We start from the raw sequence: 13540 nt of genomic DNA on the forward strand, positions 1-13540 counted from the left end.
AGAGTTTGCAGAGAGTTAGTTAAATACTGACTGTTAGTTAAATACTGACTTCCTTTGCAGTAAGAGTGGATGTCTGATTTTTTTGTTTTTTAATTTCTGTCTCCAGTCTTTATTCATACTATTTTATTGCTTACAGGATAAGCCACTGTTTGGTCATTTGGATGTCAATAGTAATGGACAAAATTAAACCTCAGCAGATGCTAAGACACTGTAGTTCCAATCACTCTGCATTTGTCAGTTATGCATGAAAACCATTCATTAGTGATCAATTTACATTTGCATTGAAGCCAGTTTTGTGAGTGCAAATGTTGTTGCACCCATGCAACACTGGCAGTCATGCACAGAAGTTATGCATGTCTGTGATTCTTGTTCTCTTGCTCAGGTCTGCAGGATGTCTGCAGTGTTTTTTCACTACTCCTGCTTTTAGTTTTTGCATCACATATTAGGTAGAGTTAAAAAGCCCTCCTGTTATTTCCAGTTGGTCTGTTGTAGAAACTTTTGGGTTTCTGTCATGATAATAGCTTATAACCAAGCATGGGCTCCAGCTAATTCCAACCATCGTCCTACTCCCTTTATTATTTTTAGTGTGAGTCATAGTGATTTTAACGTAGTCATATTTCCTCCAAGGTCTCTTATCTCAGACACTTGCGAATCTTCCCCTCCCTTCTAATGTTTTCTTTGATCTCTCATTAATGACTTAAATCCCTTTAGATTTTATCCACACGGAGTTTCTTTCTCCTCCTCTGAATTTGCTTCTTTGCCCCTGCAGGTGTCTGGGCTGTTTTCCATTGCTGTTCAGAAACCTGTTTTTCTTTCCTAATTTCCTATAATTTTTAATCCTCTGTTTTTTTTTTTTTAATTGTGGTTTTACTTTTGTCTCCATTACTCACTTTAGTATTATGTTGGATTTGGTAGCATGAACACAAAGAGTTAACTATTTTTAAATTTCCTTCTCAAATCAGATATCTCAAGATATCTCTGAATAATAGCATGTATACATAGATATGCACACACAGTAGTCATACTCCCAGCTTTTATAATGAGGATTGAAAATGCTCCTTGTTTCTCGTGCCCTTAATTTTCTGAAGCACCGATTCTATTGGTCCTTATCCCATTAGTTGTCACACATGCTGATTACTTCAGATTCGTAAATAATCCTGTTGTTCCAATTCAGTGTGAACAAACATATGCTGGAGCATTAAAATAGTGCCTACCACCTTCACGGAGCCAAAGCCATATTCAAAGATTCTGAATATATTTTCTTTACCAAAGCCATTCATATTTTTATCCACTTAGGATTTTAATATGATCACTATAGCTGTGTTATAATGACCAAAAGTGCAAGAAAAGAAAGAACAAGCATTACCCCCCAGCTCCCAAAAAAGATCGACTACTCTGCTATAGTCAGTGACAGAGACATTGAAAGTTGAATTTGCTGCCATAGATATCATATTGAAGGCCTGGAGCTTAAATTAATTGTGGAAATAAAATACTATTTTCTGTAGGTTTTATTTCTACTGCTGTATTAGGAGGATTGTTAAGTGGCATGCTAAATGTTTGCAGCAGATCATTTTTATTAAGTGTACACTAAATGTGAACAAAATGGTTCTTCGCTAGTTCTACTGAAATCAGGCATATTTCAGCTTCTGTCAGCTGGATCTGGACTGGGGCTCTGTGTGGGACTGAGAAACTTACTATGCTAGGCTGCAGTCTTCTGGATGAAATTGCTCTCTCCTTGGTTATTTTTTTTAATTTGCATAAATCGCATTTTCTTTTAAAAAAATACAGGTTTGTGTGAAGATTAAAATTAACCAAAAATCTTGAAATCTAAAGGGTTTTTGAATTGTATTTGAAACACACATGCAGAGTTAGCAAAAACTTCACCCATTATGGAATAATAACTCTACATATGGAAGATGGGAAGAAATGCTCAGTAATTTTTTTCTGATCCTTGCTTTGCAAAAAGACTTGTAGTATTATAGCTGTATATGGAGATGGTGACATTCCAGTTCCAACAGGAACTGAAATCAGCAGGACTGACTACTCATATGCAATATTAGGAAAAAAAAACAACAACTTGGCTGAGGATATAGGAACTCTGCCTTACTGGAAATACTTCAGAACTGTCTGGACAGAGTCCTGTGCAATGTCTTGTAGGATGACCCTGCTTGAGCAGGGTGGGTGGGCCATCCCTGCCATCCCTTCCAACCTGACCCACTCTGTGATTTCCAGTAAATCTTTTAACACTGAGGAAGTTCCTAAATCTTGAAAGAAAGATGATGTCATACCAGTGTTTCAAGAAAAGTGAGTGTGGTAGGGTCCGTGGCTGCAAATCTATCAGCTTGACATCACTTTTTTGAAAATAGTGGAACAATCCACAGCAAAATGAAATATGTAAGAAGGGGAGAAATTATGCACACAACATGAATTAACAGAAGTTTATGGGTAAAGATTCTGTCGAGTTGGTAATCTTATATCATTACAAAATTGTTTGGTGAAGTGACATACTTATGCAATCCAAATCCTGCAAGGCATTTGATTTTTGTATTCCCTAGCATCTTGATTAGAAACCTGAACTGACAGAAAATCAGTATTGTATGTGTTACGTGGTTTTAAGGAAAATGATCCTATTTGTTTGTAGGTCTGAGTGGGGAATTTTAACACTGTAGTGTTTCTGGAGGCGTCTCACAGGGACGTGCTCTTCGCTGTAATCATCCCACTGGTATCTTGGAAGGAAATCTGGCATCATCACAGGTTGTGCTGGTATGTGATGGAAAGGTACATGTACTGGCAAGCACTGCAGAAGACAAAAGTGCACTGCAGGGAGGCTTGGTTAGATGATAGTCACATGCAAGCAAAAGCTGTTTTAACCCATACCAGAAATGAAAAATGAAGAAGTCCATCCCAAAGAAACACTGTTGCTGCAGTGATCCTGGGGGATACTGTGGTGAATGTTAGTGGTTCCTGGAAAGAGGATGAACTGGCACAGTCCTAGGCATGTAAGTGGTTGGGGAGGCTGGTGAGGTGGCCATGGAACTAGTGCTAGTGGGACTCCTGCCCTAGGAGCATGGTGCATACCAGAAAGTGGGCTCAAAATGAATATTGGAAGGGAGGGCATCACTGAACCAAAACCAGTGGAAGGTTAGGAAAGGGGACAAGGGAAGTAGATCTGTTTCCTGTTCATACTGTTCCCTAGGTTTCTCTTTGTAGCTAGTGGTGGGGATATAGCAATGGTCTGGACCCACACACCTGGACTTTAACTTGGAAGAGCTCAGGCAAGAGACAAAGGAATGACTAAAAGATAGAGAACATGTACTGGAGTGAAAGTCAGCAGTTATTTTACACTTTAGTGATCTCCCTAGATAACCTTTATTTGATGTCCAGCATGATTATTCTGGTTGCTTATGCATTTGCCAGACTATGCCAGCTCCAGTTAAAGTTTGGTGGTGTGAACAGCAACAGCATTGAGGATACAAAATCCTGTGAATTCACCATAAGGCTCAAGAAGGCTTATAGCAAATAACATTAGTTCTGAGGTCTCACAGCTTTCCCTGAAATGTGTGTCTCCTTTGCCTAATGTCTATCCTAGAGTGCTTTTTCTGGCAAGTTTTGTTCTTGTTACAGTCTGTTGTCCCACTTAGAACTGGTTTAGCCCTTCAGAAGTAGAACTAGGTAAATGCCATTTTGCTCAAAGACCACTCTGGAGTTATTCCTGAAGGGGAGAAAAAAATAATACTGATTCCTTCCACGTTAAATTGAGTTCTTGCAGTCAAGTAGCCCTTAAGAAGCATGCCCTGTACCCATACACATTGCTGCCATTATGCCAGCTTCTCACTAATACTGCCGGCTGAACTCAACAGTCCAGCAGCTGCACCTAGAAAGGAATTTTACATGACACCCATAGTTTTCAGACCCACTGCAGGAAAGCTGCAATGACTGGTTGTTTTGTCTTGCTGTGGTGGGAGGAGGTGGAAAGCAAATGGTAGGAGTTGGCAGGTGATAAGGCATAGTTGTGATAAAGAGGTGGAATAGATTGGTCCTTGTACACTTCAGTTCCAGGGAAGAGGCCAGAAGCCTACAAGAGGCTCAGAATTGGTACACCACACACTTTGGGATTTGTTTATTTGTTTGTTTTAAATGTGCATTCCTGCTTTGAGGAGAATTATGTATATTTCTGGTTAGGGATGGAGAGGTACTGTGGTGTCAGTAAGATGTTTTGGCTATGCTATATATTCCTAACCTGGAGACACAACTGCTTTTAGCCCTCATGTCTGATATGGCTGGTACTTGATATTTTTTTGTCTCTAACAGGTATTAGAGCACAGCTCTATACCCAGGGCAGTCTGGGAAGATAATCTGAACAAAAAGGAAAAAGAACCACCAGATTTCATTTTTGAGCTCAACATAGGGCCATAACATTGGCAATTGATGGAGGGAGGAAGAGGCAGAGTTTTCTGAAAAGCTTTCCAGTCAAAATAATTGGGAGTGCTTACAGATACAGCTTTCAATAGGAGAATGAGAGTAAAAGAGTCCGTACATCTCGGAAACCAGGTTCCAGGACAGGAATACAAGCACGATCTCCCCTCCTGCTCTGCCGACCCTGCTTGTTGCCTGTGTTTGCTGGCTCCTATTGGTTGCAGAGTGGTCTCCACCTTCCCACTGCCTGAGAGGCAGCACAGAGTGAATGCCCAGAGATCTGTAAACTGTGTAGAAACACAGAGATGGGTTTTATCTTCACAGCAGTGGCTTGAATTCAGGGATACTTTGACTTCTTTTACTCCAGGAGTCCAGGGTCTCCTGGTTCAGTCTTCTTTCTTTTAAAGGGAGAAGGCTTTCACTAACAGATTTGAAAGGCATGGTTCTGCGTACCTTGTGCTACAGCAATTCATACTGTTCACTTTTAGTCCAAAGTAATTACCTGATCCTTGATGTTTCCTTCTATTTGTCAGGATGTTAGAAAAGGGTCTCAGATTTTCTGATTCCTGGGAAGTTTGTTTATTTAACTACACAGTTCAAAAGCACCAAAACCTCTTTTTTGTACTACAATTTCCTAAGTCATAATTTCATCAATATGTCTTTGCAGATAGGGATATGAGTTGAGAGTTTTGTACATACATGCACCTAAAAGAGAGGTTTTAAGATAAAGCACTCTCTGGAGTATATTGATAAACAGGGAACTAAGGGGAAGACAAAAGTCAAGATAACAGAGCATTATCTCTCCTGTTTTCTTGAGTGCCCCACTTCTCTGTCACCTCCAGTTCTAGTGCCCTTAGGAAGAAGAGGGGTGTAGTACATGGACTTGTAGCGCAGTGAAGCTCTTAGCTGAAGCAGGTAGTGCTAGGTTGCTGATCACTGCCTGGTCCTTTTCTGGGAGCTTTGAGAGTAATGAAGACAAAATCTTGGTTCTTTGCACCTTCACATTAGTATCCATAAAGAACAATCCATGTGAAAGTCATACTGTACCAAATCTGTCTGTCAGGAACCTGTACTGCATTAAACCAAAGCTGTGAATGGTGGGGGGGGTGAGGTGGTTTGTATTCTGCATAGTGAAGGAGCAGTAAATGGACTTCTGTGAAAGAGCGGGGATCAGCAGGTTACAAAGCTGTGAAAACAAGATGAAATAGATTCTGCTAAGATTGAGGAGAAAGACAAAAGGTGGCACTGGAGAAGAGAACAGCTGGGATCATCTTCAGAGCTTGATGTTCCAGTTTAGCTGCTTGTTGCTGTCATGATTCCTAAATTCCCACTGAGAGACTCTAGCCTTTTCCCATTCCCTTCCTTCTGTTGCTGGAGGGGTTTCCTTTCCTTTTCTTTCTTGATCTAAAGCAGGGAGTGGGAATGGGGAAGGTGTTCTTGTGTAATAATTTTGTATGGTATCACTATTCAAGGTACAAAAAATAAATTACACGGTACATGCTTAGACAATTTACTGCTGGCTTTTGTATATGCTGTGACAAGTGCTCAAAAGGTCAAAAAAGCTTCCTTAACAAATTTGATAAGATAATGCAGTGAGCTGTAACATCATGAAGTCCTGGGGGCCATAGACCAGAATAGAAGAAATAATTATGCATGGTAATGGGTAATTACAGATAATGGCCTTTTTTGGGGGTGACAGAAAATTACACAGCCCCACAGCCTTGCCTGAAATGAACATTGTCTAGCACATTAACTTTATATCAAGCTAAAAATTCAATGCTGGAACCAAAGATAATCCACAACTTCTAATGGGAAGACAACAGAAATATTCCTATCAAAGACAGAGCATGCGTGTGGGTTTTGTTTCTTGGGAGGCAGCGTTTCTCAGCAGAAAGTAATAGTGCCAGCTTTCTTTGACATCTGAAATAGCTCTGTCATGATTGTCTGGTGGGAGAAACACATTGTACCAGAGTTTCTGATTATGGTGCTAGGGAGTGATTTCACACTGGCCTTGTTCAAGGCTACTGTCCAGCCTCAAGATACGAATTGAACTAAACTAATGCATTGCAAGACTTAATATTGCTAAACCAGCTAATAGGAGTGTGTCAGTGCTTTATGTACTGAGCAAAGGGAAATTAACAGATACAAGATTCTTTTGAGGTTTGAAGGCAGGTGTTTCCTGACTGAATAATTTTTTGTGTGTGTTCTAATGGTGTAGCTGTCCCTGCTATAGAGGCTGGGTTGCAGGAAGAATTTAAACTTGTGAAAACAGTCACTCTAAATTGAAAACTGCAGGAAATGTAAACTTACCAGTAGTTGAGCTTGGTTACTGGGCAGTGCTTACCTGCTCATTGAGCCACTGTGTTACTTGAGTAGTCACAGTTCAGTATTTCAAACAGCAGAGCTATGTATGTGCAGAGTGTCTGTAGGCATAGCAGAAATAAAAACCATGAACCACTGGTTTATATAAGAACACATTCCAGTAAATGGGGGCAGTGAAACTCTCATAATTGCCACAATGCATGTACAAATCCCTTTTCTGAAATGCCCAATCAGAAGGAGACTGATCCGGTCTAACACCACACAACTAAATTGAACCATACTATGGCATGCTCCCAGACATGGAAACGTGGCTCTGCTATCCTGATTCATAAAACAGTTACTGGTGTGCATCTGTTACAAATAAGATGACTAATAATCTCCCCCAGATTTCTGTGTGGTCCAGTAACCATTCCCAGTAGACACTTTGGTGCTACCACCCTCTTTTACATGCTAAGAAAGTCTAATAGTATGGACTCCATGTCATTTGACCTCATATCAAAGGCTTACCCACACATACTTAAATTACCGTTGCCAGCACATAATAAGATAAAAAACTGGCCCTTAACAATACCAGTAGGAATAGAAAATACTCCATGCTTTTATGCAGCCTTCAAATTTCAGTGGTTCTGCTTCTCAGTATATAACCTTAAAAACACATTTGCATCTGTAAAAAAGAGATGATGATGGAAATTCCTGTAAATTACCTGGCCTTTCTCCTTTCTTCTCCCAAATGATCTATAGACTGGCCTTTGCGTTGATTTTGCCATGCATATCCGTAATTTGTGTAAATCACCATAGCTTTATTGAAGTAAATGGTCTGAGACTGGTTTACATTACCTAAGGACCAGACCAGTGTTTTTTACTGTGCTCTGCTAAGCAAAGGCAGGGGCCCATCATAGGTTACTGAATGTAAAAGACATATATATGTAACTGACCCCTAGTACTCACCTTCTTTAAAAGAAAATACCAGACACCCTGAAATGAATTACTGGTTAACTACTATTAATATGCCATAGAGTCAGAGAGTCGTCTACAATACTGAAAGATCAATACCAGTATTTATTGTGCATCATATTGATCTTCTATGAAAGAGTGGGCCATATTTCATACTGTGTACATAGTGCAAAAAAAGTAGCATCAGTTCTCTTTGGGACTTGGTGAAGACATAGAAAAGAACTTAGAGATCCAAGCTGCACGAAGAGGTACTGTTGTCTTTGCTGCAAAAGTTTTGCTCATGGATGGAGAGCCTGTGATGGCCCTACATAGTAGACTTGGTGTTCCAAAATCTGAATGAGAATTTAAACCGCTTTCTTTTATCGTTACTGTTATTCTAATTTCTGTACCTCTTTGTACAGGCTCATTTTTGATCATGTTGTATTTGCAACTTCCAAAATATTAAATTTTTGTGTAATAGAGCTTAATTCCTCTCAAAAATTATACCCTGATATTCAGGTGTTGTAATGCTGCAAATTCTAAGGCAGGGGAGGACCCTGTTCTTGCTGGGAGTGACATTCACCTGTATTGAACTTGGAAGAAAGAAAGAAATCAGCTGAAAGCTGCTTTCTTAACCTTGGTGTTCTCTACTTGCTGGCAGAAAACAGTCACAGGCTGACAGCCTCCCTTGAGGAGAACACTTACCAGGTTGAGTTGCTGGAGGCATGGCTGTAGGAGGGTTCAGCCAGTAGGTAGGAGTCCACCCCTACAGGTGTGGGCCAAGGACCAACCAGAGGAACCCCAGCTAGATAGTTACAGATGTTGATTCCTGAAAATCTGTCCTTCCACATTTAGAAGCATGGTGTCTTGTGGGATTTAGGGAAAAGTAACTCTTCTGGCTGTATTTCCTGTGGTGTCACAGGAGTCCTAGTTCTTCAAGCAGCTGGATGTGTCTTTCCCTTCATTTGAGCTTTTGCCTCTCCCATTGCTCCTATTTTTGTTGTTAATCTGCTAGGGCACATCTCTGTGGTGTGGCCCTGCAGCTCTGAATGGTTGTGTGCTGGAGATGTTACAAGGACCATGAATTTCATAACTCTGGGTTTTTAAGGGAAAAATGCCCCAGGTTGCTGGTTCTTGGGGTTTTATGCATATGGGTGCCTGAGTGGCTGAATGAGCCAGCTCTGCAGACCAGCTTTGGAGATAGTAGCTGATGGTAGTGTAAAGACTTGGAGCATGGAGCAACAGCCGAAAGAAAGCAGAGAGCACTTCTGGTGGGTTTGTAACAGCCCTGAACTCTGAACTACTGGTGGGTGTTGTGCAGCTACATAAAGGAAAATGTGGGAAAAGTCAAACCTTTTGCACTGCTGGTGCCAAATGATGGTACCCCAAACCACAGATAGAAGATAGAAAGAGAAAAGAAGGATCAAAAAGCTTTTTTTTTTTTCTCCTTCTTAATGCTGCAGAATACTGCCAGTGCTGCTCTTCAGGAGGGAGCTGTAGCACTAACAGCTGCTGGAATGTCACAGAAGCATCAGGAATATCAGGAATGGTTGTGATTTGGTGGATGGCTATAGGTAGGTTTCTGTTCTAGCCTAGCCTATCTTGTCCCATGTTAGGAAGTGTGGTGCATAAGACCTTTCCAAAAGTTAAAACAAAACATGTTACTTTCTCCCCCTCTTACTTTTAGCTGCTGGCACCCAGTGTGACTGATCTCTCCTGTGTATTAGAGAGTAAGAATCACAGAATCATACAGATTGGAAAAGACTTGTTAAGATCATTGAGTCCAGCCTTCAACCCATCACCACCTTGTCAGCTTGACCATAGCACTTAGTGCCACATCCAGTCATTCCTTGACACCCTTCAGGAATGGTGATTCTACCACCTCTCTGGGCAGCCTATCTCAATGCTTAACAACCCTTTCCATAAAGTTCTTTCTGTTGTCCAGCCTGAACCTTCATTGGCACAGCTTGAGGCTGTCTCCTGTCATTCTGCCACTTTGTACCTGGGAGAAGAGTACAAACCCCACCTGGCTACAACCTACTTTCAGACAGTTGCAGAGAGCAGTGTGGTCCCCTGAGCTGAGCCTCCTTTACTCCAGCCTAAACAACTCCAGTTACTCCTCATAGGACAGGTGTTCCAGAACCTTCCCCTGCTCCATTGCCCTTCTCTGGACATGCTCCAGCACCTCAGTGTCTTTCTTGGAGTGAGGGGGCCCAGCTGAATACAGTACTCAAGGTGTGGCCTCACCAGTGCTGAGTACAGGGGGCAATCCATGCCCTGCTCCTGCTGGCCACACTGTTGCTGGTACAGGCCAGGATGCCATTGGCCTTCTTGGCCACCTGGGCACTGCTGGCTCATGTTCAGCTGCTGTCACCAGCACCCCCAGGGCCTTGTCCTGTGGGCAGCTTTGCAGCCACTCTGCCCCAGCCTGTGGCACTGCCTGGGGTTGTTGTGACCCAAGGGCAGGACCCGGCACTGGGCCTTGTTGAACCTCACACCATTGGCCTCAGCCCATGATCCAGCCTGTCCAGATCCCTCTGCAGAGCCTTCCTGCCCTCCAGCAGATCAGCACTCCTGCCTGACTCTGTGTTGTCTGTGAATTGACTGAGGATAATCTTGATCCCCTCATCCAGATCATGTAGGTGTAGAGAGACCTCATCTTCCTGGTGCTAGTATTTTTAATGGGGAGTAGTTGCCCTTCTAATGATGCACTGTAAATTGAAAGACTCTGCAGAGATTTCAGAAAAAAATTGGGCATTTGTGCAGGATAATATAGCCTTGTGAGAAGTTCAGCAGGTGACTGCCTTGCATGGCTCTGTCATGTGAAATCTGTATCCCAGCAAGGAATGTGTTGGAGGATTTTACTTTTGGCTTCTATTTTGCAACATTTAAAGCAGAGCAATTGGAATGCAGATTTATTTGAGAGGTAAATATAGGGAGGGGAGTCAAGCTTGTGCTGTGTCTGTGGTCTAAGTTCTGATTTTATCAGATGCAGGCAAAAGGATGGATCTAAGAGTCTTGTCCAGAAGCAGAATAATAATTTAAAAAATTATAAAAATGAAAGTGCAGAAACTCTGAAAAGTCTTCTGTGGCATTACAGGCACTTCTGTTTTGTGTGCAAATTTGAGAAATATTCCAGATAAACAAGGCCAGCTCACATGGTTCTGCAGAAAAATCAGGTGCAGGAGGCATAAAACAGTCTTTGCTAATAAATAGTTCACTGATGTCAGCGGAATGGCAGCAAGAAGTGAATGGGGCACTGTGTAATTTAGTGACCTGGATGGAGATGATCCATGATTGCAGAAAGCTTTCATTATAGCTGAAGAAGTGAAACACAATTGCATAGTAAATAGCAGTAATGGGTAAAACTGATTATTTGATCTAATATGCAGCTAGTGCACAGGACTGTGGATGTTGTTACCGTGACTCTGAGAGGCTGGTATGCCACCATATTCCTTCCACAGGTAAGTAACCAAGATGCAGGTACACCAAGAGCAAGATCCAGAACAAACTAGGCCTGTCCAAAATGTCTCTTAGGGCTGTTATTTCCTATGTGCTTGTTGCCCATGATGCTTCATGTCCATACCAGTAGCTCTTGGGAGCTCATGCATAGGCTTTAAACCACATTGTTTTCTTCTCTACAAAATAGTTGGACAGCCTCATGGGGAGAAGAGTTCCTTACAGAGAACTGGTACAAGGCAGGGTCACAGACATACAAACTAGAGCCAGAGCTACAGTTATGGAGAGATGTGGATGTTTGATTTTTTTTTCCATTGTAAATGTATATATAAGATTGTGGCAGCTTTTTGTTCTGTCTGGCTTGGCAATGTAACCGATGCCACGTATGAGAGAGAGCTTGAGTGTGCAACAGTACCAACAAGCACCTTCTATTTTTCATGCTTGCAAATATTGCAAGGCCCTGGTTGACAGTGGAGTGGAAAATAATGGCTTCTCGTTGTCTGAGAAGCATCACCATCTTAGGGAATGACAGGGAGGCAGACCTTGCCTGTGGGGAGTGCAGCCAGCTAACCTGTTATCTGGAGGCAGTCCAGAGTGGATGCAGCAAGTCACAAGCAGTACCTTTCTCCTTCTCCTCTTTTGCTAGTGGTGGGGGAGCTTGTTCTGCTCTGCAATTCTCTAGGTATGGGAGCTAAATTTGGATAAGAAGGCTCAGCAAGGATTGAGGACCATAGGTAGTGTATGGGTTTCTGGGACACCTTGGCTGTTCCTGTGGTATTTTGCCCACTGCAGCTTCTCTTGCCTTGTGGCTGTTTGCCCTTTCTAGAGGCATGTTCAGAAGGTGTCCTCTCATCTTCAAGACACTGGCTGGGAGGAATCATTCTGTAGCTGGAGCCTTTCTGGTTCTAGAGAGTTACAAGAGATTTGGCACACTGTTACAGGTTAAAAAGTAGTAGGAGACTGCAAAGTTAGGCAATGTAAATCATTATCTCCATCAGCTGATACTGACTGAGGATTCAGAGCATTGTCTTAACCTGCAGTTGGTTTTGTCTGCTGTTTTGCAGTCTGTGGTGTGTGTAGGTGGCACTCTTGGACTGTGAGTAGTTATTAGTCCATTTGAGTTTCCACTGAACTCTCAGCCATGTTTAGCTTTCAGCTCCTACTCCTTCTTATTTACCACTCTCTGTCCAGCCTTTGGTAGGAGTAGTAGCTCATTAGAAGGTGAAAGATAATGGTCTTTTTTTCTCTTTTCCAGAGGGACGGATGCTCATTCAGGACATCCCTTCCATCCCCAGCAGAGGGCACTTGGAGAGCACGTCTGAGTTGGTTGTGGACTCTGCCTACTACAGCAGTTTTTACCAGCCGTCTCTGTATCCTTGTTATAACAACCTGTACAACTACTCCCAGTACCAGATGGCAGTGGCCAGTGAGCCTTCCTCAAGTGAGACAGGGGGTACAGTTGTAGGGTCGGCCATGAAGAACAGCCTTCGAAGTCTCCCAGCGACATACATGCCAAGCCAGTCAGGAAAACAGTGGCAGGTATGATCTCCTCTTTGCTGGTTTCATGCAAATGCCAGGACCCATTTTAAGAAAGTTAGACAAAATGGGTGGTTGCAGTGCAGCGTAACAAAAGTAATTACATAGTTGGACAGTGATAATGGTATAGATAAATTGCCACAAGCGCAAAGGGCACTGACTCGATTTTATCTGCTGTATTATGTGGCAGTAAATTATGAATTGTTTTCCAGAAAAAAGAGTCCAACTCAATTGCCCAACATAACATCCCGAGAGCCTAAGGTATAATTTCTGGGAGGCATTGTTCTTCAGAAGCATGGGTTTTTTTCCATGTTTCACATCCAAGGTGCCGAGGTGACCTGGGAGACCATGCTGTTGTGCAGCGGTTTGGTTGCAGTCAGTTGAATGTGACGTGGCATATTCCTAGCTGTGTGTTCTAGCAATTGCAGCTCCAGAGCTTGTGATTTTTACTCATGTAGTTCAGTTTACAGGCAGTACCTGAGAGGTTCAGACCAGAGCTTTGTGTATTTCGTTAGGATATAAAGCAAATCAAGCCCTCTCACTCTAGGACTTGATAATTGTAGCCTCCAACTCAGTATCAGTCAGAAACTGGAAAAAGGGAAAATCTGCCAAGATGGGGAATTCTTGGCAAAGTGGAAACATTTCAGTGACTCTAGGACTGTTTGGTTCTGGACTGCAGAGATGCTTTTTCTGTCTGAGACTGAACTGGTAAAGCTGTACCCTCTGTGTCGGTATATGCCTGTGTTCTTTGTGTAAGGACAGGAGAGGGCAGACTTCTTCTGCAGAGCATCATGACAGGGCAGGCTGCTTCTGCAAAGGCTGTGTTGTGAAACCACTCAACAATGATATGTCCACCAAAACCTCTTTGTGTAAG

At 42.3% G+C, this 13540-nt stretch overlaps 1 protein-coding gene across 2 annotated transcripts in view; it reads left to right on the plus strand.

The window, feature by feature from the left end:
- DMRT1 (doublesex and mab-3 related transcription factor 1) overlaps window positions 1-13540 on the plus strand; it is a 57304-nt gene that overhangs the window by 11525 nt on the left and 32239 nt on the right. For both annotated transcript variants that reach the window (XM_068177494.1, XM_068177493.1), the window contains exon 3: window positions 12386-12669. In XM_068177494.1, the coding sequence (XP_068033595.1) occupies window positions 12386-12669 (284 nt within the window). The remainder of the gene's footprint in view (window positions 1-12385; window positions 12670-13540) is intronic.

The sequence above is a fragment of the Anomalospiza imberbis genome, chromosome Z (genome assembly GCF_031753505.1).
Source record: "Anomalospiza imberbis isolate Cuckoo-Finch-1a 21T00152 chromosome Z, ASM3175350v1, whole genome shotgun sequence".
Lineage (NCBI taxonomy): Eukaryota > Metazoa > Chordata > Aves > Passeriformes > Viduidae > Anomalospiza > Anomalospiza imberbis.